The sequence below is a fragment of the Mesoplodon bidens genome (genome assembly GCF_964165515.1).
Source record: "Mesoplodon bidens genome assembly, chromosome: 3".
Classification (NCBI taxonomy): domain Eukaryota; kingdom Metazoa; phylum Chordata; class Mammalia; order Artiodactyla; family Ziphiidae; genus Mesoplodon; species Mesoplodon bidens.
Window position 1 is genome coordinate 142,396,113 of NC_138178.1, and position 27,462 is coordinate 142,423,574.

Here is a 27,462-nt window from a genome sequence, read left to right on the forward strand (position 1 = left end):
GTTGTGGCCCGGACTTCTCACTAGTTGTGGCATGTGGGGTTTTTTCTCTCTCTGGTTGTGGCACACAGGCTCCAGGGTGCGTGGGCTCTGTAGTTTGCGGCACACGGGCTCTCTCGTTGAGGCACATGAGCTTGGTAGTTGTGGCATGCGGGCTTAGTTGCCCCACAGCATGTGAGATCTTAGTTTCCCGAACAGGGATTGAACCCATGTCCCCTGCATTGGAAGGTGGATTCTTTAACACTGGACCACCAGGGAAGTCCCCTATGTCTTACTTTTAGTAATAACTATCATTCTAATAGGTAAGAAATGGTGTCTATCTCTGTTTTAATTTGAATATCCTGGCAACTAAAATTTTAAAGTTGATCACTTCTCAGGATTATTAATCATTAAAGTTCTCATCTGTGAATTGCTAGTTCATATATTTTGTACATTTTTCTATTAGATTGTCTTTTTCTTATAGATTTGAAGGAGTTCTTTATATAATCTAGGTAATAATTTAGATACTTTCCATTATCCTCTCTCCATTGGTGAGTTGCCTATAAACTTTTTTTTTTTTACAACTTTATTGGAATATAATTGCTTCACAATGATGTGTTAGTTTCTGCTTTATAACAAAGTGAATCAGTTATACATATACATCTGTTCCCATATCCCTTCCCTCTTGCGTCTCCCTCCCTCCCACCCTCCCTATCCCACGCATACAAATTCCTGTTCCTATTTAAGGCAGTTAGATTTATCAATCTCTCTTTTTATAGTTTGGGTTTTTTAAATCTTGTTTAAGAAATTCACCTCTTTTCCAAGCTCATGAAGAATATAAAATTTCTTCTAAAATTAAAAATTTTTGGTTGTCTGATTATTTAATTTTCACATTTGCCAAGTAGGAAGCCAGCTGTCTAAGCAAGTAATTATTGACTACTTTATCTTTCCCTAATAAGTTAGAATGATACCTCCATCATATATTTTGGGATCTGTTTCTGGGTGCTTTATTCTTTGGTTCCATTAATTTATCTGACCTTATGCCAGTACCACACTAATGTTATGTTTAGTTATCTGATTGGGCAAATCTTCCCTCCTGTTTATTATTTTGCAAATTTTCTAGTCTATTTGAGGATTTTGGTCTTTCATTTGAATCTTAGGATCACCTTGTCATTCAATTAAAAAATCCTTTTGTAATTTTTGTTAGAATTACATCCAGTCAATTTGGGGAATGGTTAATTCTTCAGAAAATGTATGATTTTTCTCATACAAATCTTATTATTTGTTTAGATTTATTACTTAGTACATTATCATTTTGTTGTTGCTATTTTAAATGTGATTTTTAAAAAAGATACATTTTGTAATTTGTGGTTCTTGTTTAGGAACGTTAAACTAATTTTTATATATCTTAATACTGTATCTAGAAATTTCCCTGAACTCTTAATGCAATTAGTTTGTGGATTATATTGGATTTTCTACACTAAAGACCATATCATCTGTGAATAACAACAGTTGTTTCTTCCTTTCCTTTGTTTGTAAGTCTTACTTTTTCTTACTGCCTTGGCTAAGACATCCAGCACAGTGGTGAAAAGAGCAGTGATGGCAGACATTTCTTCTGTTGTTCTTAACTTTAAAAGGAATACTTCTAATTATTTGATCCATGGAATGTGATTTTTACTAGGGATTTTTCGCTATATATTCCTTATCAACTAGGTATTCTTGGGATAAAGTCTAGTCATGATGTATTTTTTTTTAAATTGCTATCTTTATTAATATACCACTTAGGATTTTAAAAATAAGTTTTTAATTGAATTGGCCTTTAATTTTCCTTTTCTTGACCTTTACACTATTTTTCTATCAGTCTTATACTAATTTCAGGAATGGAATTTTGGAACTTCATCTCTTTATATTCCCTAGGAAAAAATTCAGATAGCTGTCCTATGAACATTTGTGAAACTCATGTATAAAAACGCCTGATCCTAGAGTTTTTTTTAATTAAATAGGTTTTTGATTACTGATTCAATTTCTGTTTCTTCTTGAATCTATTTTGGTAATTCAATTGCCTCTGGAAGTTATTTATTTTTTCCATATTTTAAAATTAAGTACCTGAAAATATTCATAGTATTTTGTGATGAGTTTTAAAATTCTTTACCTGTGCTTATGATTCTCTTTTGATTCCTAATATTGTTTATTTGTGCCTAGGTTCTTTTTCTTAAATTAATATCCTTACTGTTCCAACATTCATGGCAAAATCATTGAAAGTATTGATGTTTAAGAAAGGCAACCTGTTTTAAATGAATTATTAAATATATTTCTGATGACAAAAGTTTAATTTCTCTGAGAGAGCTGTATAATCACTACACTTAGGCTACAAATTCACTGTTTTTTCATATTCTGACTGCAAAACAGGAATTTACTGGTTTTCATATTTTTGGACAGATCTGCTGAATTCCCTGAAGAGTGGGGCTTATGTTTGTGTATTAGAAGGGCAACTTCATATTTGAATGAAGATTTTCTTCAAATGTCTTATTCAGGAGAGTTTGACAATTTTTAAAATGTACATCATATCAGAAAAACTGAACATGTAGGAATTTTTAATAGGGAATGAGGATTATCTACAAGAAACCCTGTTTCATATTCCATGTCATTAAATATAAGCAATGAACCAGGCCAGCCACACAGTATACTTTTCTTCCATTTCCCTGATGACTAATGATGTTTAACAACTTTTAATGTGCTTATTTGCTATTCTAATTTTTTTTGTATGCAGTGTATTCAAATCTCTTTGTCCATTTTTGTTTTTATTTTTGTTTTTGTTTTGCTTGGGTTGTGTTCTGATGGTTGGATCCTTTATATAGTTTAGACACAAATCCTTTAACAGATATAGGATTTGGAAATATTTTCTTCTAGTCTGTGTCATGTCTTTCCATTGTCTTAAGAGTGTCTTTCTAAATAAAGAGCTTTCAATTTCAGTGAAGTCTAATTTATCAATCTTTTCTTTTATGGATCATGCTTTTGGTGTCATATGTAAGAAAACTTTGCCTAACTGATGATCATAAAGGTATATTTCTTGTTTTCTTCCAGACGTTTTATTGTTGTAAAAGCTATCCTTTCTCCTCTGAATTACCTTTGTGACTTTGTAAAAATCAGTTTTATGTATATGCATGGTCCTATTCCTGGACTCTATTTTGTTTCATTGATCTCTGTTTATCTTTATGCCAGTAGCTCACCATCTTGATTATTGTAACTTTACTGTAGGTCTTGATATCAGATGATGTTAGTCTTTCAGTTTTCTTAGTCTTTTTCAGATTTGTTTTGACTACTTTAGGTGTTTGCATTTCCATATGAATTTTTGATTTGACCTGTCAATTTCTAAGCAAAGTTTATAATTTTCAGTTTGTAGGTTTTATACCTCTTTTACTGAGTCATATTTCATTTTTTCATGGTTCTTATGCTATGGTTAAGTAATATTGTGTTTTGACATGTTAATTTCCCATTGTTGTTTCCTAGAATGTAGAAATACATTGAATTTTGTATGTTGATTTTGTATTCTGCAGACTTTTAAAACTCCATCAGATTTTCTACTTGGGACTTACAAGCTTCATGAATTTAGATGTTCAGATCACTCACCAGAGTTGGGAATTATTTTTAAAATAAGCCTTCTGCCCCTTTCTCCTTTTCTTTTCCTTCTAGGACTCCAATAATCATAGATTGTTTTGCTTGTGGAATTCCACAAATTCCCTTAGTCCTTCTTCACTTTTTTTCTTTCTGCTCCTCTGACTGGATAATTTCAAATGAGCTGTATTCAGGTTCACTAATTCTTTCTTCTCCTTGGTCAGGTCTGCTATTGAAGCTTTTTGTTGAATTCTTTAGTCATTGTATTTTTCAGGTCTAGGATTCCTGTTGTTTCTGTTTCTGTTTTGTTATGGTTTCTATTTGTTGAATTTACAATTTTGTTACATGCATTGTTTTCCTAATTTTTATTAGCTGTGTATCTATGTTTTCTCATAGTTCTCTGAATTTCTTTAAGAGGGCCATTCTGAATTCTTCATTAAACAGTTGATAGGTCTCCATTTCCTTAGGTATAGTTATTGTAGCTTTATTAGTTTCCTTTGATCGTGTTATGTTTACCTGATTCCTCATGATCTTTCTATCCTTGTGTGGATATCTGCTCCTTTGAGAAAGTGATCTCTTTTACAGCCTTTACAGATTTGCTTCAGCAGGGAAAGGTCTTTACCAGTCAGCTCAGCTTGGGGTTCTGGATGGGCAGCTGGTAGCAGCCTTGGACAAGCCATGCTTACTCTCAGGGTCTCTAGTTGGATGGGGCTACTGCACGTGCTCTGAGGTTGGGGAGCCGGAGGGCTGTCATTTTTCTGAATTTGGGTAGGCCTCATGGCTGGGCTTCACATTCAAACAGAACTGCTTGCTGGGATCTGTGTTCAGACAGGGCTATTTGCTGGGCTCTGCAGTCACCTGCTCAGGCAGGGTTTCAGGCCATGTTCTCTGGCCTGGTGTTCAGGGAGTGCTGCTGGTTGCATTCTGGGAATGGGCAGGGCCGCACGCTGGGCTCCACATTCATCCATGGTTGGGTGGAGCCTCAAGCTGTGCCCCCCTGGTTTGAAGGTGCCATTGGCTGGACTCTACATTCAGTCAAAGCCATACACAGGACTTTGTGATCAGATGGGAACTCAGGCCATACTCCTTGATCAGGTTGGGACCACAGGCTCTGCCCCAAAATTGGGTGGGCCTGCAGGCTGTGTTTTGCAATTGAGAAGGCAACTGGCTGTGTTCCACTGTTTCACAAAGTCTCTTGCTGGGCTTCTTGGCCAGGTAGGGCTGCCACCTATATCTCACTGTTGGGTGGGGCTAGAGGCTATGCTCCATGGTTTCTGGGCTCACTGGTTGGGTGGAGCCACAGGCTGTACTTTGTGATTAGGTGAGGTGGCTGGCTGGGCATTCAACCTGGGTGAGTCTGCGGGCTATGCTTAGCAACTGGGTGGGCTGTAGGCTATGCTGTGCTGCTGTACAGCACTGTAGGCTGGGCTCCACATAGTCAGTACCAGAGGCCAGGCTTGAAAGCTGCTGAGGGTCACTGTTTGGGCTTCCTCAGTCAGACAGAACCAGTGGTCATGCTCTGCAGTTGGGCAAGGCTGCTGGCTTGGCTCTCTGTGTGAACGGGCTTGTAGAATGGACTCTAGAGCTGACCAGGGTCTCTGGCTGAGCAACCTGGTGAGGCTGGAGACTATGTTCAACAGTATGCTTCTGTCTCAGCTCCTTGTTTGAGCAGGCCTGTAGAATGGGCTCTGTGTCTGCCTTAAATCCCTGGCCAGACTTCCTGGTCAGGTTAGCTGTAGGCTAGGCTTGGCAGTTGGGTGGGGCTACCGACTTGCTTTCCTCCTAAGAAGGCCGTAGGATGTACTGCATGGCTGCCCTCAACTGCCTGGCATCTTTGGCCAGTCTTCACTCTTGGGTGGGGTTGGAGGCTATGCTCAACAGTTGGGTGTGGCCAGTGACTTGCTTCCTTGCTTGGGTGGGCCGTAGGATGTGCTGGGTGACTGCCTAGCATCTCAGGCCAGGCTTCCTGCTGAAGTGGGGTTGGAGGCTATGCCCAGCAGTTGGGTGGGGCTGCTGACTTGCTTCCCTGTATAGGGAGAGCACTAGAATTTGGTCCTCCACCAAGATAGCAGTCTGGTTGGGGACCCAATAAGGCAGAAATGCCAACCAGATTCCCTGACCAGCTGGGGTCACGGGGCTCAGCTCTGCAAATGGTCAGAGTCGCTGGATGGGATCTCCGCTCAGGCCCGACCACTAGCAGGAATGCAGTCTGCCAGGATTCGCACATTCATTCCTGTGAGCCCCTTTCCCCTTCTCTGATTGTCGTGATAATCCCTGTGAGGCAGTGCTTAAATGGGCCTCCTGTTGCCGAAAGGTCATTTTCTCTGTACACTGGTGCCGAATCGAACCTCGCAGACAGAGTTTTGGGTGAAGTAGAAAAGGATAGCTTTATTACTTTGCCAGGCACAGGGGGACACAGCAGGTTCCTGCTTTGAAAAACTATGTGGCCCAACTTGAAGAGGATACTGAGAAGTTATATAGTAATGGTTTAAAGAGGGCAAGCGTGGACATTCTTCTGATGGGTTGGTGGTGAGCTGAGTAGGAGTCAGCATCATCAACCTTCAGGTTCCAGCTGGTCTAGGGTCTGCATGCTTGTGGGCAACATACCATTGTTAATCTTAACTTCTCCCACCTGGAGGGGGTTTCAGTATCTGCAAAACAGCTCAAAGACGTTGTATTGTGTATCCCTTGATAGGGAACCAGGACCTTGCCCCCAAGGTTGCACTGTTGTTTCTCTTGACTGTTTGTTTCTCCCTGGTCTTGTATCCCCGCCCATCCCTAGTTAACAACTGCCTGAATCTGCCTGTTGGAACTCAAGGAATGTCATGGAGGCTGATGAAGGTTATTGATTGTCATCAAAGAAATGGGGGGCACAGAAAACTTTGTGTCCAGGAGCTCCACAGGACCCTGTCGGTATCACTCCCAGGAAGTATCTGGAATGCTGGGGAAACTTCATGTCCTCTTGCACTCCCCTTTTCCCACAGGAGAAACTTTAGGACCAGGGGATCCCCTCAATGCAGCACTGAACTGACCTTAGTGGGGGGGCCGTGGTCAAAGTGAAAATACTCCTCTTACCCTTCTCATGCTGTTTTTCTCAGATTTTGTGGTCGAAAGTGCTGCTTCAGACTCACCCCTTTGTTCTGGGATCTTCAGAAAGGTATCTTGTCTATGGATAGTTGCTAGTTTCCCTTTCCCTGAGGGGGACTGAACTCAGGAACCACATATTTGGCCATCCGTCTTTCTCCTGGTTCCAGTTTTATTAAACCATTGTTTCATACGCTTTATCTGGGTTTTCAGTTGTTTCAGGCTTAATGGTAAATCTGATCTCTGTTATTTCGTCTTGGCCAGAAGACATTCTGTATATCTTTTTGCACAGTGAATATAATAAAACATTCATTTACCTAAATATTCAGATAAAGAGACTGTTCTTGCAGATTGACTTTTTTCTTTATGGGGTTTGGAAAGAATAGTCCTTTCCAATAGTCCTTATTCTGTACATTTTTTACATTGACTTCTCTATTACTTTTCTTTACCTATAGTTTATCCACAGTTGGATTAGATTATTGCATCACTAATAATCTAATGAATTATTAGAAATCACTAATTCATTCCTATTTTATTAGAGTTAGATTGGCATTAGTACTTAATGGAACTCTGCCAAAAAGACCTTATGCTAGTTCTTCATGCCTGTTTTCCCCTAATGTTATTACATCAATGTACGAAGAAATGAGAAAAAAAGGAGGACCTAGCCATATCTTTCTATTGTCTGAAATTTTGTATCACTAAAGTATATTCTGGAAAAGGAAATGCTTATCTTATGGTATATTGCTGCTAAAATATTGAATAAATTACAAGGGGTGGTACTTTTATTTTGTTTGAAATTATTTCCTAAAACCCAGCCATCTAATTCAGAAAGTAAGAGCCAAGTTCTAAAAACTATATACCAGGAAATGCCTCATTTATGAAGGTATACATATTTGTGCTCGTAAATTGTGTAATTGTGCACCTAACAACTCTCTTCATTTTATCATTATTCTGTTGTTTGTATACAAATGAAGGCTTTTTTTTTTTTTTTTTTTTTTTGCGGTACGCGGGCCTCTCACTGTTGTGCCCTCTCCCGTTGCGGAGCACAGGCTCTGGATGCGCAGGCTCAGCGGCCATGGCTCACGGGCCCAGCGGCTCCGCGGCATGTGGGATCTTCCTGGACCAGGGCACGAACCCGCGTCCCCTGCATCGGCAGGCGGACTCTCAACCACTGCGCCACCAGGGAAGCCCAATGAAGGCTTTTTTTTTTTTTTTTTTTTTTTTTTGCTGTACGCGGGCCTCTCACTGCTGTGGCCTCTCCCGTTGCGGAGCACAGGCTCCGGACACACAGGCTCCGCGGCCATGGCTCGCGGGCCCAGCCGCTCCACGGCACGTGGGATCTTCCGGGATCGGGGCGCGAACCCGTGTCCCCTGCATCGGCAGGCGGACTCTCAACCACTGCGCCACCAGGGAAGCCCTATGAAGGCTTTTTTAATTCAAATTCTGTAGCCTGGAAAACTCATGCTTAGAGGATGCCTATCTTTCCTGCTTCCGTTCAGTGTTAGTGCATACAAGTTCATGTGAAATTATAGAACACCTTATTTACTCTGATATAACTGTAACAGGAGCTTCTTTATTAAACATGCATTCTGAAGTGGTCAAGTAATTAACAGTTAATTTGGCTTCTTCTGTTATATAAAAATGCTAGAAAAGGTATTAAAAATTTCATGTCTTTTTTTGAATTTTATTTTATTTTTTTATACAGCAGGTTCTTATTAGTTGTCTATTTTATACATATTAGTGTATATATGTCAATCCCAATCTCCCAGTTCATCCCCCCACCCCCACCACCACATCCCCCCACCCCCACTTCCCCCCTTGGGGTCCATACGTTTGTTCTCTACATCTGTGTCTATTTCTGCCTTGCAAACTGGTTCGCCTGTACCATTTCTCTAGATTCCACATATATGCGTTAATATATGATATTTGTTTTTCTCTTTCTGACTTACTCTGTATGACAATCTCTAGGTCCGTCCATGTCTCTACAAATGACCAAATTTCGTTCCTTTTTATAGCTATGTAATATTCCATTGTATATATGTACCACATCTTCTTTATCCATTCATCTGTCAATGGGCATTTAGGTTGCTTCCATGACCTGGCTATTGTAAATAGTGCTGCATTGAACATTGGGGTGCATGTGTGTTTTTGAATTTATGGTTTTCTCTGGGTATATGCCCAGTAGTGGGACTGCTGGGTCATATGGTAATTCCGTTTTTAGTTTTTTGTGGAACATCCATACTGTTCTCTGTAGTGGCTGTATCAACTTACATGCCAAAGAACAGTGCAAGAAGGTTCCCTCTTTTCCAACCCACTCCAGCATTTGTTGTTTGTAGATTTTATGATGATGCTCATTCTAACTAGTGTGAGGTGATACCTCATTGTAGTATTGATTTGCATTTCTCTAATAATTGGTGATGTTGAGCAGCTTTTCATGTGCCTCTTGGCCATCTGTGTGTCTTCTTTGGAGAAATGTCTATTTAGGTCTCCTGCCCATTTTTTGGTTAGGTTGTTTCTTTTTTTGATATTGAGCTGCTTGTATATTTTGGAGATTAATCCTTTGTCCATTGATTCATTTGCATATATTATCTCCCATTCTGAGGGTTGTCTTTTTGTCTTATTTATAGTTTCCTTTGCTGTGCAAAAGCTTTTAAGTTTCATTAGGTCCCATTTGTTTATTTTTGTTTTTATTTCCATTACTCTAGGAGGGGGATCAAAAAAGATCTTGCTATGATTTATGTCAAAGAGTGTTCTTCCTATGCTTTCCTCTAAGAGTTTTATAGTGTCCCATCTTCCATTTAGGTCTCTAATCCATTTTGAGTTTATTTTTGTGTATAGTGTTAGGGAGTGTTCTAATTTCATTCTTTTACATGTAGCTGTCCAGTTTTCCCAGCACCACTTATTGAAGAGACTGTCTTTTCTCCATTGTATATCCTTGCCTCCTTTGTCATAGATTAGTTGACCATAGGTGTGTGGGTTTATCTCTGGGCTTTCTATCCTGTTCCATTGATCTATATTTCTGCCTTTGTACCAGTACCATATTATCTGGATTACTGTGGCTTTGTAGGATAGTCTGAAGTCAGGGAGTCTGATTCCTCCAGCTCCGTTTTTTTTCCGTCAAGATTGCTTTGGCTATTCGGGGTCTTTTGTGTCTCCATACAAATATTAAGATTTTTTTGTTCTAGTTCTGTAAAAAATGCCATTGGTAATTTGATAGGGATGGCATTGAATCTGTAGTTTGCTTTGGGTAGTATAGTCATTTTCACAATATTGATTCTTCCAATCCAAGAATATGGTATATCTCTCCATCTGTTTGTGTCATCTTTGATTTCTTTCATCAATGTCTTATAGTTTTCTGAGTACAGGTCTTTTACCTCCTTAGGTAGGTTTACTCCTAGGTATTTTATTCTTTTTGTTGCAGTGGTGAATGGGATTGTTTCCTTAATTTCTCTTTCTGATCTTTTGTTCTTAGTGTATAGGAATGCAAGAGATTTCTATGCATTAATTTTGTATCCTGTAACTTTACCAATTCACTGATGAGCTCTAATAGTTTTCTGGTGGCATCTTTAGGATTATCTATGTATAAGTATCATGTCATCTGCAAACAGTGACAGGTTTACTTCTTTTCCAGTTTGTATTCCATTTATTTCTTTTTCTTCTCTGACTGCTGTGGCTAGGACTTCCAAAACTATGTTGAATAATAGTGGCGAGAGTGGACATCCTTGTCTTGTTCTTGATCTTAGAGGAAATGCTTTCAGACTCTCACCATTGAGAATAGTGTTTGCTGTGGGTTTGTTGTATATGGTCTTTATGATGTTGAGGTAGGTTCCCTCTGTGCCCACTTTTTGGAGGGTTTTTATCATAAATATGTGTGGAATTTTATCAAAAGCTTTTTCTGCATCTATTCAGATGAGCATATTGTTTTCATTCTTCAATTTGTTAACATGGTATATCACATTGATTGATTTGTGGAATCAATATTGATTGATTTGCAGAATCAATATTGATTGATTTGTGGAATCAATATATTGAGGAATCCTTGCATCCCTGGGATAAATCTCACTTGATCATGGTTTATGACCCTTTTAATGTGTTGTTAGATTCTGTTTGTTGGTATTTTGTTGAGGATTTTTGCATCTATATTCATCAGTGATATTGTTCAGTAATTTTCTTTTTTGTAGTACCCTTGTCTGGTTTTGATATCAGAGTGATGGTGGCCTCGTAGAATGAGTTTGGGAGTGTTCCTTCCTCTGCAATATTTTGGAAGAGTTTGAGAAGGATGGGTGTTAGCTCTTCTCTAAATGTTTGATAGTATTCACCTGTGAAACAGTCTGGTCCTGGACTTTTGTTTGTTGGAAGATTTTTAATCACAGTTTCAATTTCATTACTTGTGATTGGTCTCTTCATATTTTCTATTTCTTCCTGGTTCAGTTTTGGAAGGTTATACCTTTCTAAGAATTTGTCCATTTCTTAAGGTTTTTCATTTTCACAACTACCATTTTCAAGGTTGTCTTTGGCATAGAGTTGCTTGTAGTAGTCTCTTATGATCTTTTCTTTTTCTGTGGTGTCTGTTGTAACGTCTCCATTTTCATTTCTAATTTTATTGATTTGAGTCCTCTCCCTCTTTTTCTTGATGAGTCTGGCTAACGGTTTATCAATTTTGTTTATCTTCTTAAGGAACCAGCTTTTAGTTTTATTGATCTTTGCTATTGTTTTCTTCATTTATGTTTCATTTATTTCTCCTCTGATCTTTATGATTTCTTTCCTTCTACTAACTTCAGGTTCTGTTTGTTCTTCTTTCTCTAGTTCCTTTAGGTGTAAGATTAGATTGTTTATTAGAGATTTTTTCTTGTTTCTTGAGGTAGGATTGTATTGCTGTAAACTTCCCTCTTAGAACTGCTTTTGCTGCATCCCACAGGTTTTGGATTGTCATGTTTTTGTTGTCATTTGTCTCTAGGTACTTTTTGATTTCCTCTTTGATTCCTTCCGTGATCTCTTGGTTATTTAGTAACTTATTCTTTATCCTCCATGTGTTTGTGTTTTTTACATTTATTCCCCTGTAATTGTTTTCTAATCTCATAGCATTGTGGTCAGAAAAGATGCTTGATATGATTTCAGTTTTCTTAACTTTACCGAGGCTTGAATTGTGACCCAAGTTGTGATCTATCCTGAAGAATGTTCCATGTGCATTTGAGAAGAAAGTGTAATCTTCTGTTTTTGGATGGAATGTCCTGTAAATATCAATGAAATGTATTTGGTCTGTTGTGTCATTTAAAGCCTGTGTTTCCTTATTAATTTTCTGTCTGGTTGATCTTCCATTGGTGTAATTGAGGTGTTAAAGTCCCCCACTATTATGGTGTTACTGCCTATTTCCTCTTTTATAGCTGTTAGCATTTGCCTTATGTACTGAGGTGCTCCTATGTTGGGTGCATATATATTTATAATTGTTATATCTTTTTCTTGGATGGATCCCTTGATCATTATGTAGTGTCTTTCCTTGTCTCTTGTAACATTCATTATTTTAAAGTCTATTTTATCTGATAGGAGTATTGCCACTCTAGCTTTCTTTTGATTTCCATTTGCATGGAATATCTTTTTCCATCCCCTCACTTTCAGTCTGTATGTGTCCCTAGGTCTGAAGTGGGTCTCTTGTAGACAGCATATATATGGGTCTTGTTTTTGTATCCATTCAGCAAACCTGTGTCTTTTGGTTGGAGCATTGAATCCATCCACATTTAAGGTAATTATCAATATATATGTTCCTATTACCATTTTCTTAATTGTTTTGGATTTCTTTTGTAGGTCCTTTTCTTCTCTTGTGTTTCCCACTTAGAGAAGTTCCTTTAGCATTTGCTTCAGAGCTGGTTTGGTGGTGCTGAATTCTCTTAGCTTTTGCTTGTCTGTAAAGCTTTTGATTTCTCTGTGGAATCTGAATGAGATCCTTGCTGGGTAGAGTAATCTTGGTTGTAGGTTCTTCCCTTTCATCACTTTTAATATATTGTGCCACTCCCTTCTGGCTTGCAGAGTTTCTGCTGAGAAATCAGCTGTTAACATTATGGGAGTTCCCTTTTATGTTATTTGTCATTTTTCCCTTGTTGCTTTTAATAATTTTTCTTTGTCTTTAATTTTTGTCAGTTTGATTACTGTGTGTCTTGGCATGTTTTTCCTTGGGTTTTTCCTGCCTGGGACTCTCTGCACTTCCTGAACTTGGGTGGCTATTTCCTTTCCCATGTTAGGGAAGTTTTCATCTATAATCTCTTCACGTATTTTCTCAGGTCCTTTTCCTCTCTCTTCTCCTTTTGTGACCCCTATAATACAAATGTTTGTTTGTTTAGTGTTGTCTCAGAGGTCTCTTAGGCTGTCTTCATTCTTTTCATTCGGTTTTCTTTATTCTGTTCTTTGGCAGTGAATTGTACCATTCTGTCTTCCAGGTCACTCATCCGTTCTTCTGCTTCAGATATTCTGCTATTGATTCCCTCTAGTGTATTTTTCATTTCAGTTATTGCATTGTTCATGTCTGTTTGTTGGCTCTTCAATTCTTCTAGGTGTTTGTTCTTTAATTCTTCTAGGTCTTCAATAAACATTTCTTGCATCTTCTTGATCTTTGCCTCCATTCTTTTTCCGAGGTCCTGGATCACCTTCCCTATCACTATTCTGAATTCTTTTTCTGGAAGGTTGCCTATCTCCACTTCATTTAATTGTTTTTCTGGGTTTTTATCTTGTTCCTTCATCAAGTACATATCCCTCTGCCTTTTTATTTTGTCTATCTTTCTGGGAATGTGCTTTTTGTTCCACAGTCTGCAGGATTGTAGTTCTTCTTGCTTCTGCTGTCTGCACTCTTTGTATTGGTTTTCTCCTCAGGTTGATAGCTAAGTTTAAGTTCTACCAAATATAATTTAGAAATTGTTTCCCAAAATGATTGTGATGGTAAGAATAGATATCCCAGGCATTTTGATATTACAGCTCATCTGTAGAATGACTGACCCCAGATACAATAGTCCTGTTAAGCTTTATTGACAGACACTGTGCTTCATACTTTTAGAGGCAGTTTCTCATTTAAATAGATTTTGGAAGAAAAATCAGCCATTATTTAATCTTCTTAATATTTTTTCAAAAGTATATATGTATGTATATGTATGTATGTAAATATGTGTATATGTATTAGTTTCCTATTGCTGCTGTAACACATACAATAAACTCTGTGGCTTAAAACAGAATAAATGGAAATTTATTCTGTTACAGTTTGGGAGGGCAGACGTCTGAAATGAGTTTCACTGGTCCAAAACCAAGGTGTCAGTGGGCCACATTCACTAGAGAAGCTGTAGGAGAGAATCTGTTTCTTTGCCTTTTCCAGCTTCTAAAGATGCCTTCCTTGCATTTTTTTGCTCATGGCCCCTTCCTCCATCTTCAAAACTAATTAACCACATCACCTTCTCCTCTTTTGTAATAAAATTTCCTTCTACTCCCCTCTTATAAGAACACCTGTGGTTACAATTATGGCCCACATGGGTAATCCAGGGCTGTCTCCCTATCTCAGGGTCCTTAACTTAATCACACCTATAAGGATTCTTTTGTCACCTAAGGTAGCATTACATGTTACAGGATTGGGATGTGGGTATCTTTTATGGCCATAATGGAGTACAGAATACTGCCAAAAGTCACATAAAAACAAAATATGTTAGAAATAGGTACAGTTTGGAAAGAAGCTGTACAGGTTGATAATATAAGCAAGAGATCCTGGAGTTCCTCTGCTATATTCCAACATTTTGTATTATTGACATATTTTCCATTCCTGATGTAAACAGAACATTAATCTTCAGGGTTTTTTTCTGGTATACTTCATCTTCTATTCTTGTCTTTCCCTTCTTTATAAAACCCATGCTTAGTAATCTAAGGTCATGTGTTCATGAATCGGAACACAGATTTATATCTGATATTATAATTAATTTAGAAATAATTTGCATTTGATATTTGAACATAGACACAGGTTCAGTTATGTGCTTTCTTACTCCTTTTAAGCCTTTTTGTCACCCTCTCCTTCAACTTTGTTATTCTCAGCACTAATGAAGAATTGATCTCTTTGCCACTGATGGTGTTATTCTAAGTTGTATGATGAAAGTATTTAGGATACAGTTCTAAAGGTTCCTTAATTCCTAGAAGATCATACATCTGTGAGCTAGATTATTTTTTTGTGTGTTTGTTGAGTTTCATTCCAGTGTTTACATCTTACCCTATAGCTTTGGAGAGAAAATTTCATTTGGTACTTCTAATATATGATATGGTCCAGTGACTTCTAGAGTTACCAATAAATAATGTTTTAGCAAAGTAAACATGTATTTTGTTGCATAATTTATAAGCTAAATGTTTACATTTTCTTCCTTGAACTACAGAATACCAGAAGGCCCCATTGATCAGGGGCCAGCTTCAGGAAGGGTTCGTGCTTTAGAGGAGCAGCTTGTGAAGGCCAAAGAACAGATTGAAAATTACAAGAAACAAACTAGAAATGGTAGGTAATGATACATTGTTTTTCCTCTTCAATATATTGCCATTAGCACAAATAATTGAAAATTTCCTTTCATCAGAATGTTGGAAATGCTGATGCTCTCTATTCTTTGACTGCAGGTCTGGGGAAGGATCATGAAATCCTAAGGAGGAGGATTGAAAATGGAGCTAAAGAGCTCTGGTTTTTCCTACAAAGTGAGTTGAAGAAATTAAAGAATTTAGAAGGAAATGAACTCCAAAGACATGCAGATGAATTTCTGTCAGATTTGGGACATCATGAAAGGTACTACATTTACATTTCATTTGGGGTTTAGTGAAGATTATAATCTAAGAATGGGAAATGCTAACTTTTGTTAATTTCCCTGCTGAATGGTAAATGATACCTACCATGTTTAGAAGCAGTAGAGTACCTCAGGGCTCAGTGGACAGTAATTGCCAAATGTCATTCATCACCAGAAAATATTATTTTAAATGAATTTCTAGAAATCTTTATACCCTAAATAAACTCAGAAGATAGTGGTGTCAGCCCACAATGCATTAAAATATCTTCTTTAAACTTCCTTATTATACAACCAATATTTGAAGTGACTTGTACAATTTTACATTACAGTACATTCACTGGAACTCATACTGAGGCTGCCAGTTATATTTCTAACTGAAGCATTGAAAACTTTAAAATAGCAACTTTTTAGGGCTTCTAGTGAAAGGATAATAAGTTTTTGATAAAAAGGAGCATTCTGTTAATTGCTCTTCCATTTAGTTGCTAGAAAGAAGAACCTGAAATCTGCCTAGTTAAATTTGTTTCTCTTGTTTGCACGTTTCTGGAAATATGGAGTTTATCCTCCATAAGAAAGGACACATTTCGGTGCTGGTGTGTTCATGCAGAACAAAATGTATCTGAGGATCATTATAGATATGTAAAACCTGTCCTTAGGCCTATTATTATTATTTTTTTTTTTCTTTTTGCGGTATGCGGGCCTCTCACTCTTGTGGCCTCTCCCGTTGCGGAGCACAGGCTCCGGATGCGCAGGCCCAGCGGCCATGGCTCACGGGCCCAGCCGCTCCGCGGCATATGGGATCCTCCCAGACCGGGGCACGAACCCGTATCCCCTGCATCGGCAGGCGGACTCTCAACCACTGCGCCACCAGGGAGGCCCCTTAGGCCTATTATTTATGCAAGTCTGTATTCCCAGTAGGATTCTGATGGCAATTACTGTCTCATTAGTGAACAATAGAAGAAAACTTGTTGTATTAACACAACCTACCACTATGAAGAGGAAAAGAATTACCCACAACCAACAGATTCATATATATTAACATCATCAGCAATATTGTAGTGATTTTGAAATATTGCTCTGCTGTTTTAAGTGAAATTACAAATAAAATCTGTCAGTTTATTGGAATCATTTTAGCATTAGTGAATCTACAGCAATAAGATTGCATAAATTTCAAGGGGCATTGACTTATTAGGCCACAGATTTGGCAGTCCCTTTGAAATTTTTAGTTTAGCTTGCAATCAAGCCATACTTAGACCACTAGACCAAATACTGACTAATTCTGTCCTTAATGCTTCTCTACCCTAAGCTGATTCTAGGCACCAAAGTTATGTTATTTGGAACTGTGTGCTTGTGTGCTTTGCTTATTGCAGTTTTATAGGAAAGTGTAGATCTGAAGAGGATTTGAGTTGGGAAGCCTATGTGGTATTTAAAGGATAATTTTGGCTCTTGACTACTGATAGAATGTTTAATTTTAAAGTTTGAGTGATTTAATTACTTGAGTATTTCATTGTTTGGTCTCTTCCAAATTAAAATAATTATTTATAAATTATTTTGTGCATATATTTTGTGACTATATGTAGAAATTGGAAAACATGTACAAATGAAAAATGTTGGGCCCTGAAAAGTTGATGTAAATCAATGTTAAGTTTTTTGTGAGTTCTGGTTTAAATACATTATGTTTCTTGACACTAACTTTTAGTAAATGTTAAATAATAATATTTCACTGAAAACAAAAAAGGAAAGGTACCCAAAATATCCAAGTCGATTTCTTTTGCTGTCTTAAGCAGAAATTATAATGAACTTGGGATACAACTTCGCAGGGTAGTAATTTAACTCCAGGCAGCCAGATTAGAATGCAGTGTTACCAATAATGAGCAATGGACAACCAAACATTAGAGAAATAACCTTTAAAGTAATGAATGTACAAATAGAGAGGATTTACATGTATGTAGAATATGCTGTCTTACTGCTAATTTCCAAGGTAAGTGTAAGAATTAAAATTAAAACAGACTTTTGTTTGTCTCTCGTGATTTTTACAGTACACAAAAATCCCCATTTTCTTTTTACACTTGCCCAAATCATAGTGTACAAGTTGTCTCTGGACTGAAAGTCTGTATTCTCTGAAGAATCAGTTAGAGGTTGAGTCTATCAGTTTTCTTGTTCAGATTTCCCTTTGAATCACTCATCATTTTTTGGTTTAGAAAGACATCACTTATAGAGAAGTAACTTATGGGCTTTTGTTTCTTCAGAAGGGGTTTCTTTCTATCTTAGAACTTTGTTCTGATAGAAACACTGATCCTCCTTTTTTTCCTTTCTAAATCAACTTTATTGTGGCATAATTTATTTACAGTAAAATGTACATATTTTAGTCTGTAGTTCTGTGAGTTTTGACACATGCTCATAGTTTGATAACCACCACTGCAATCCAGATGCAGAACACTGCTACCACCCCAAGAAAATTCCTTCTGCCTCTTTAGAGTCAGCACCACCCCACCCCCACACCAGTCCCTTGCAGTCACCCAATCTGTCTCCTGCCCCAATAATTTTACCTTTTCCAGACTTTTATGTAAATGCAATCACACTATGTAGTTTTTTGAGTGTGGTTTCTTTTACTTGGTATAATGCATTTGAGATTCACCCATGTTGTTTTGTGTATAGGTAGTTCATTCCTTTTTATTGCTAAGTAATATTCCATCGTATGGACCTACCACACTTAGTTTATCCATTCACCAGTTGAAGTACATTTGGGTTTTCAATTTTTTGGCGATTATGTATATATAAAGCTACTATAGACGTTAACATACACGTTTTTTGTGGAAACATGTTTTCACTTCTTTTGGATTAATACATAGGAGTGGGTTTGATGGGTCATGTATGGCAGTTCCTTAGGAACTGGGCCGCACAACAGGAGGTGAGCGGCAGGTGAGCAAGCAAAGCTTCATTTGCCTCTCCCCATCGCTCGCATTACCGCCTGAACTCCCTCCCCCGCCGACCCTGTCTGTGGACAGATTGTCTTCCATGAAACCGGTCCCTGGTGCCAAAAAGTTTGGGAACTGCTGATGTATGGAGTGAATGTTTAATTCCGTAAGACATCGCCAAACTGTTTCCCAAAGGGTAGTATTATTTTGTATTCTCATCAGCAGTGTGTAAGAGTTCCAGTTGCTCTGTATCCTTGTTGCACTTGGTATTGTCAATTTTTACATTTTCCTCCTACCATTCTAGCAGGAGTGTAGTGGTATATCATAATGGTTTTAATTTGCAATTCCTTACTAATGATATTGAGCATCTTTTAATGTGCTTAATTGCCATCCATATATCATCCTTGGCCAAGTGTCTTTTCCAAATCACATGCTTAATTTGGGGGGAATTTTTTTCTTTTTATTGAGCTAAAAGCATTCTTCATTTATTCTGGATACAAGTCTTACTGGTGCATTTTAGAAAGCTCATTCTGAGATCCATGTGAAGGAAAGTCTGTTGTCAGGAAATGAGAAAGATTTTACAGAAGTCCAAGTAAGTGATAATGAGCTTCTGGACCTGGGTAGTTGGTAGTAGGAATAGAAAGGGATAAATGCGTGAAAAATAGACGCTGCAGGACTTGGTAACTGATCCAATATAGGGAGATGGGGGACTCAAAAGTAATTGAGCACTTGTAATTTCCTGGGAGGACAGCTTTCATAAATGGACATCATTGTTTCTTTTGTAGTAATTTGGCTTTTTTCCCTGACAAAGTGTAATCCCCTGAGGACTGGAACTCTAACTTCAGTTTATTCTCTACCCTGCAGTGCTAAGCACTCATTATTTAGTTAGTGTTCAGCAAGTTATGTCTTTTTTATTTGCTGGGGAGGCATGTATGTGCATTCTTTGATTATTTCACACTCTACTTTGTACCTCCTTGTAAAAATAATCCTGTTCCATTGAAAGATTTATGAATATTATGCAACTAAAGAAAATTAAGTAATTGAGGTAAAAATATTCTCCTGTAATTGAGAATCCCAAAAGGTATGAAGGACAAGTTATAGGAGTAAAGTCATTTACCTCTGAATAAAACTGGAAGCTCCAGTTAATTTTAACAGTGGGTTCTGCAAAACAGAGAGTATCTGTTAGAAGTCAAGGATATATAGGGAAGGAAATGGGCTGATAGGAAGCATGATGGGACTGGAAGAAAACCTGACATAGAAGGATTTTTGTACTCAGTGCCCTTGACTTCATGTTTGATTTGCTTTGGAGGACTTAAGTGATTCCTGTATCTAAAAGTAGTCTTGAGACTTCAGTTATACATGAATCACTAAAAAGAAAACTATCATAGTGTTTCTGATTTGGAGTGTAATTCTGATTCTAAGCAATGAAGTTTGGACTTTCTTTTAATTGAATGTGAATGATAAAAAATAATGTTGCTTACCAAATACATCTAATCGTTTGTTTACATTTTGTGGACTGTTTGCTCAGTAGTTTCTTAAATGCATCTAAAAATTTGTTAAAATTGAGGGAAAAAACCCCACTTTGCCTCATCATAAACTTATTAAGGTTGTTAGATTCAGAGAACTGGTTTAGATCTTTTGTCTTATTCCATGGTGCTACTGTCCTTGCAAGGAGAGGAGAAAGAGTAAAGTGAATACGGAACATTATTTTCTTTTGATGACCCTGAGCTCTTGGAATCAATCTATCTACTTGCTTTACCATCAAAACTGGGACTTCAGTTTAATATTGAAAAGGAAAAAAAATGTATCCTTACTTTTTACACATCTTTCATACTCAGCTTTTATTGCCTCTTAGACCTTTATAGCTTAATATGGTAAGTAAAATTGCATATCTTTCATCTTAATTCTTCAAAAGGTAATACACCATACCTAAAGTATATAAATCAGAAATCCTTTTATATATGTTTATTAGTGTATATTAGATTTCTTTTTATATGTGTGAACAATATGAATGGTTTATTGCACTGTTATTATGGAAGGTATATTTTAACTAAGTCAATTTTAGGAGCAGAACTCTTATTTATTTTCTAAATAAATTTCCTAGAACCCTACTATAAAAAACTAAATGTTGAGTAAATCACAAATATTGCTAATGTCCTCAATTGTCATACTAAGTAGAAAAATTTAGTTTCCAAACATTTTAACTTGTAAAGTCATGGTCATAGATATTATTGAAGATATTTGAAATTCAGTACTTATCATCTGATAAATAGAGGCATATCTCACAACAGTCTCTTCTCAACACATAGGTCAATTAGAAAGTAGGGAAGCCAAAAGTGCTCTGTCCTAAATTGTTAAGAAATTTTGTGTGTCATTGTTGTTACTGTAGTGGTTTTCAAACTTCAGCAAGGCATCAAGAGCACCTGGAGAGCTTCTTAAACTACAGATTGCTAAATCCCATCCTCAGAGTTCCTGATTCAGTAGGTCTGGAGTGAGGCCCGAGAATTTCCATTTCTAACACATTCGTAAGTGATGTTGAAGTTGCTGGTCTTTGAGAACTAAGGCTCTACAGAATCCCTGGTTCTCTTTATGCGTTCACCACTGATAGAGGTTGTCTACGTTTCTTGGAAAAAATCACATTTCTCTGTAGATTAGTGGACCTATCTGTAAACTGTGGGGAAAGACTCTTCTTTTGCTCCCCACTTGATGCTGTTCCTTTTAGTGAGGAGACAATGTTTCTTTTCTAGAATGTGGCTCCCACTGTTCATTACTCAAAATACCTGTCATTAATGCAGCTTGGATGCCAAATATCATACTTGATATGGGATTCAGCTCACCTGAGATTTTTAGCAGAATGCTATTGACCTGATTAGCCTATTACTTGAGAGCTAGTATCTAGTAGAGCTTGATCCCTGCCTGCTGCTACAGTTGGGTAATCAACTGCTAGTTAATTAGTAATATTCTTTGTCTTTTAGAAGGTTTTTTAAAGAATTTAGAGGGGCTGATGGTATAATAAATAAATACAGAGTAGCATATTATTATTACCTGCTGTATTGATCTCAAGCATTAGTATTATTTGATTTTTCAGTTGATGATTTCATTCTAATGATTGTATGTGACCACACTTCTTAGTAATACAGTCACATTTACCTGGTGCTTTTGATATCATTGATCATGAATTGACCCTGGCCTGTCTCTTTGAAATAGCAAGAGGGAAATCAGCAATTGAGAGTGATTATTTTTGTCATTATGGTTTTATTATTTATGTAGTAGTTGTAGGCTCAGTGCTTGGATTTACAGCCTCATAGATTTGGCCCTCAACCTCTGAGGGTGTCATGGAAAGTTTGTCTTACCACGCTTTTTGGTTGTCCAGAGATACATTTAACTTAATCATTGTCGCTTTGGCTCTTTTTGTCATCTTTATGGTGCCAAACACCAGTTTATGAAATAGTTACTGGAGTTGCTTCTTTCTTATTTTAAAATATATTAATTATTAAAGGACAGGAGGGCTCACAGGACTGATGAGCTATTTCTCAATTAAGTTGACTGAAACTATTGAGAAACAATGTAGTAAAGTAGCAATCTCATCACTCCTGCCTGGTTTGCATCATCTCATTATCGGTAATATGTAAAGCAGCTTTGCTAAGACTGAGATCAGCTGTGTTTCCAAAATGATGAATGATACTTATGGCTAATTAAGCTGACTGGCTTTTTGCTACTGTGTGTAGGGGACTATGTAACAAAAGCACTTCAAATCAGATAAGTGGTACAATATCTGACTGGTTATAGGGCAAGATTGGTAGCTTAATAGCTTATGGATCTATCTGATCAGAATTGCTGGTCATAACCATTGTGGTCCAGTAGCTTGTGTTTTCACTCTCTTTATAAGGTAGACTCTACTCAACTGTCTTTGAAAGGTCCAAGAATTGAAATTTTCACTCTTGAATAGTTTTGTGAACCTTCAAATCTATTATTGTTTGTTTTTTGTTTCATTACATACACACTTAATTTCTTTGATGTGTGATTTAATTGATTCTTACATTCAGCTGGAATGTAGATACTTGTTCTCCAGCTTTTAATTCCTTTGGACAAAATGTTTTTGTATGATTGTTTTTCTACTAAGGAATCCAGGCTTATTTTTAAGTGGTACTAGAACATTTCTCTTAATATCCTTAGATGAAGGGAGACATTGTCATATGAAGTGGTCCTTATTCTGCTTATCACTTAGTTTCTATCAAACAGATTGTGATTCTCCATCTTGTGTAAGGGAACATTCTCCCCTAAAATAAAATTTGCATTGGGAGGAGAACCTGCAGGTGGAAAAGTGTGTCTCATCTTGTGGCCCTAGTTCTGTTTTGCCTGCCCCCACCTTACATCTCCTTGGCTGTGGCTTCCAAACTCAAGAATTATTTTGACAATAAAAATAACTACTTACTAAGGATTTCCTACATACCAGTCACTGTGATAAAGGCTCTCCATTCATTATCTTATTTTGTCAACATAGTAATATTGATAGCCTCCTCATTTTATAAATAAAGTTATACTCAGACCTAGAGAATTTAGATAGCTTACGCAAGTAAGTGGAAGAGCTGTTATATTCTAAAATCTTTTCTCTTAATTGCTAAATACTTCTCTGAGCTTTATTTTTCACTTCTACACATGGAGATATAATTGCTGTATTACAGCACTGTGATCATTAAATGTGGGAAAATATATAAAACACTTTCCACAGTCACTGACACATTGTAGGTTCTAGTAGACTCTAGTCAGACCTGCACAAGGGAAGTCCTGTAAGAGGATATAAATAGAAAATTCTTAGATCCTCCAAGGAAGGCACAGGTAAGGGGAAATTGTCACAGCGCTCAATAGGAAGATCTGGAACCTAAACATAAGCCTAGTGGGCATCACTCACCAAATAGCATAATTATTGCCTTATGTGGTAGTATGAGCTGTATTTGTTGTTGCCCTTCTGGACTCCTCTCCACCCATGTGAGCTGTCAGAATGGTGGTATTCTAAAATTCCCGCTGAAACAACATGGGAGGCAGTGGGAGCATTGTCTGCCTATCTGTCTCCTGGTCACATTTTTATCCTTTGCACTGCTTACTTCTGCCCCAGGAGCAAACCAAAGTATTGCCCTTGATCCGTATTTATCTATGGATTAGGCTCTGTGGTATAGCCTCCCTTAGTCACATTTACTTTAATAAATGTCAGTTCCTTCACCTTGGACTTTTCTTCCTTGAATTATATCTGCTCTGTGCTGGCCCTCAGGGAGAATTTCCCTCTTCATCATTTTGAATAAGGTATAAGCAAAATACTCTCCTTGTGGTTCTTTATTGGCATAATTGAGACAAACTAGAACATTTAAAAAGAGTTTTGTGAATATTAAGGTATAAAAATAGGAAAATTAACAGAAAATACAAAGAACATAAATGTAGCCCAGTTTTTAAAGAAGAGGTTTTGATGCCTGTCATAGCTGGCTTTCGCTTAGAGTCACAGATGTTGGTCTAGTCTATCACTTATCTTCAGGCATGTGTATTCTACCCTCAAATGACTAGCACTATTCTGCTGGTACTTTGCCTGGGTTTGTATTTCCCAGGCTTTAATACCTCAGGCCTTTAGATTCACCACCCACGTCCTAGATTTTTTGGTATCTTCAAAGTCAAAACCAAGACATCCAGATTACCAGCTTGAGGGATACCTCTAGGAGATTTGATTTGAGAATGGAGTCACTGAAAATCCAGAATTTCTGTAGAATGGTTTTCAGGCAGCCTGTTTCCCAATAATGGGCCACAACTGAAACTTTCTGTTTGCTTATCCTCATGTCTTTGGCTAAAAGGTGACTAATTTTGCAGGATGGTAACGTCTAAACATTATTGGATTAGCAAAGAACTACAGCTGACCCTTGAAAAATGCGGGGGTTAGGGGCACCAATCCACTGCACAGTAAAAAAAATCCACGTATAACTTTTGTCTTCGCAAAAACTTAACTACTAGTAGCCTACTGTTAACCAGAAACCTTACTGATAACATGAACAGTCGATTAACACATATTTTGTACGTTTCATGTATTATATACTGTAGTCTTAAAATAAGCTAGAGAAAAGGAAATGTTATTAAGGAAATCATAAAAAAGAGAAAATACATTTACAGCACTGTACTATCTTTATTGATACTGGAAGTTTATGTCCTCTGTTTACAAGATGAATTGTCTGTCAGTACCTACATCTGTATTGTCTTATATGATACAAAACACTGAAGGTATTATATGTATTACTAACATTAGAAAGCAAAAATGAAAAGATAACATGAAAAAAATTCATTTATGTTCAGCTGTAACAATACATGCATTATACCTGTAACAGCAATGATTGCTTTAAAGGAGGTAGTGTAATCAATATGATTGCTTCATGGTAGCCTAGCCTGTACACTAGTAAATGAATTGTTTTAAAATTTTTATGGCATACAGTTTTACAATCATATTCATAATACAATATTGGAAACATTGTTAAATTTAAAAAAACACTTACCTATGATGATCAGCTGATATGCAATTTCTCCAGTTATGAGGAAGGCATACTGTATGGTAATGTAATTCTTTGAAAGCAAAGTTATAAAACAGTAAGAAAACGAACACATTAATTTTATATTAAATTATAGAATTTAATGCCTTTATGCCTATGTAAGGATAGACTGGTATCTACATATATTTTATACGTTCATGATATACCTAACTTTTTCTTAATTTTTTCAATATTTCTAGACTATGCAGTTCATCTGTGAGTTTTTTAAAATTGTCTCAAATCTCAAAAAATTTTTCCGATATTTATTGAAAAAATTTGCATATAACTGGACTCGCACAGTTCAAACGGTGTTGTTCAAGGGTCAACTGTAGGTTGAATTTAAAGTCATTTCCTGGGCTTGTCTTCCTTACATGGTCTCCAGTGGGGAGGCCAAGAAAAAAGTTTTACAAAGGAAGCTTAATTTTAGTTGACTATTGGAATAGAGTGCCTTATACTGTGACTCTGACTGCATTATCATAAAAAATTAGTGTACTTTTTTTGGTCTTTGGTCTTCTAGTTATAAAGTGGTTATTCCACTTTCTTGACAGATATTGGGATAAATATAAATAACTGATTGCTAAGACTTAGTAGTGATGTAACTCGGTAAAAACATTCACTTTTATGTTTTCTAATTTATTAAAATATACAGAGATCAGCTTTCATTCCCAGTGGTAAAGTGATGGCTTGATTACTATGACATGAAAGCATAAACCATGCCAATTTATATATTTCAAAAAATTTTCCCCTCTAAATTACACCTAATGTAGTTTTTTACCTGCTTGGGGCTATATACTGATTGTCATGGGATGTAGTGCTATTTGTCTGTGTGTGTGTGTATCTTTAATTTAATGTAATGCCATGCAGAGCATATTGAATTTCCTTTATTCCTTCAACAGGCATTTGCTGATAGACTGGTTATTTATCCCACTGTACTACATCTCCAGAAACAATACTGCTATTTAAAGTTGAGACTTTCAGAAAACTGGATAGGGACATGTAAAAGTATGAGATTAGATCACTCCCTAACACCATACACAAAAATAAGCTCAAAATGGATTAAAGACCTAAATGTAAGGCCAGACACTATCAAACTCTTAGAGGAAAACATAGGCAGAACACTCTATGACATAAATCACAGCAAGATCCTTTTTGACCCACCTCCTAGAGAAATGGAAATAAAGACAAAAATAAACACATGGGACCTAATGAAACTTAAAAGCTTTTGCACAGCAAAGGAAACCATAAACAAGACCAAAAGACAACCCTCAGAATGGGAGAAAATATTTGTAAATGAAGCAACTGACGAAGGATTAATCTCCAAAATTTATAAGCAGCTCATGCAGCTCAATAACAAAAAAACAAACAACCCAATCCAAAAATGGGCAGAAGACCTAAATAGACATTTCTCCACAGAAGATATACAGACTGCCAACAAACACATGAAAGGATGCTCAACATCTTTGCTTATTAGAGAAATGCAAATCAAAACTACAATGAGATATCATCTCACACCAGTCAGAATGGCCATCATCAAAAAATCTAGAAACAATAAATGCTGGAGAGGGTGTGGAAAAAAAGGAACACTCTTGCACTGCTGGTGGGAATGTGAATTGGTACAGCCACTATGGAGAACGGTATGTGGGTTCCTTAAAAAACTACAAATAGAACTACCATATGACCCAGCAATCCCACTACTGGGCATATACCCTGAGAAAACCATAATTCAAAAAGAGACATGTACCAAAATGTTCATAGCAGCCCTATTTACAATAGCCCGGAGATGGAAACAGCCTAAGTGTCCATCATCAGATGAATGGGTAAAGAAGATGTGGCACATATATACAATGGAATATTACTCAGCCATAAAAAGAAATGAAATTGAGCTATTTGTAATGAGGTGGATGGACCTAGAGTCTGTCATACAGGGTGAAGTAAGTCAGAAAGAGAAAGACAAATACTGTATGCTGACACATATATATGGAATTTAAGAAAAAAAAATGTCATGAAGAACATAGGGGTAAGACAGGAATAAAGACACAGACCTACTAGAGAATGGACTTGAGGATATGGGGAGGGGGAAGGGTAAGCTGTGACAAAGTGAAAGAGCGGCATGGACATATATACACTACCAAACGTAAGGTAGATAGCTAGTGGGAAGCAGCCGCATAGCACAGGGAGATCAGCTCGGTGCTTTGTGACCGCCTGGAGGGGTGGGATAGGGAGGGTGGGAGGGAGACGCAAAAGGGAGGGGATATGGGAACATATGTATATGTATAACTGATTAAATTTGTTATAAAGCAAAAAATAAAAAAATTAAAATAAATAAAAAAAATAAAGTTGAGACTTTCAACAAGTTTTGTGATCACTCCTATTTGATGGGTAGGAAAAAGCAAATGACCATGTTTGGATATGATGAAACCTATGAAATGTGAAAAATAATGGGTATGATGAGAGTAATGGAAAAGAGGCCTATAAAACTGAGAAAATAATTTAAGTAAACTTCAGCTTAGCCCTGTAACACCATTATAA

The 27,462-nt window shown here is 37.0% G+C and overlaps 1 protein-coding gene across 10 annotated transcripts in view; it reads left to right on the forward strand.

Moving 5' to 3' along the window:
• Positions 1 to 27,462, forward strand: part of FUT8 (fucosyltransferase 8) — a 352,458-nt gene that overhangs the window by 211,073 nt on the left and 113,923 nt on the right. For all 10 annotated transcript variants that reach the window (XM_081229288.1, XM_081229292.1, XM_081229290.1 and 7 more), the window contains 2 exons: positions 15,066 to 15,181; positions 15,298 to 15,460. In XM_081229288.1, coding sequence (XP_081085414.1) covers positions 15,066 to 15,181; positions 15,298 to 15,460 — 279 coding nt within the window. The remainder of the gene's footprint in view (positions 1 to 15,065; positions 15,182 to 15,297; positions 15,461 to 27,462) is intronic.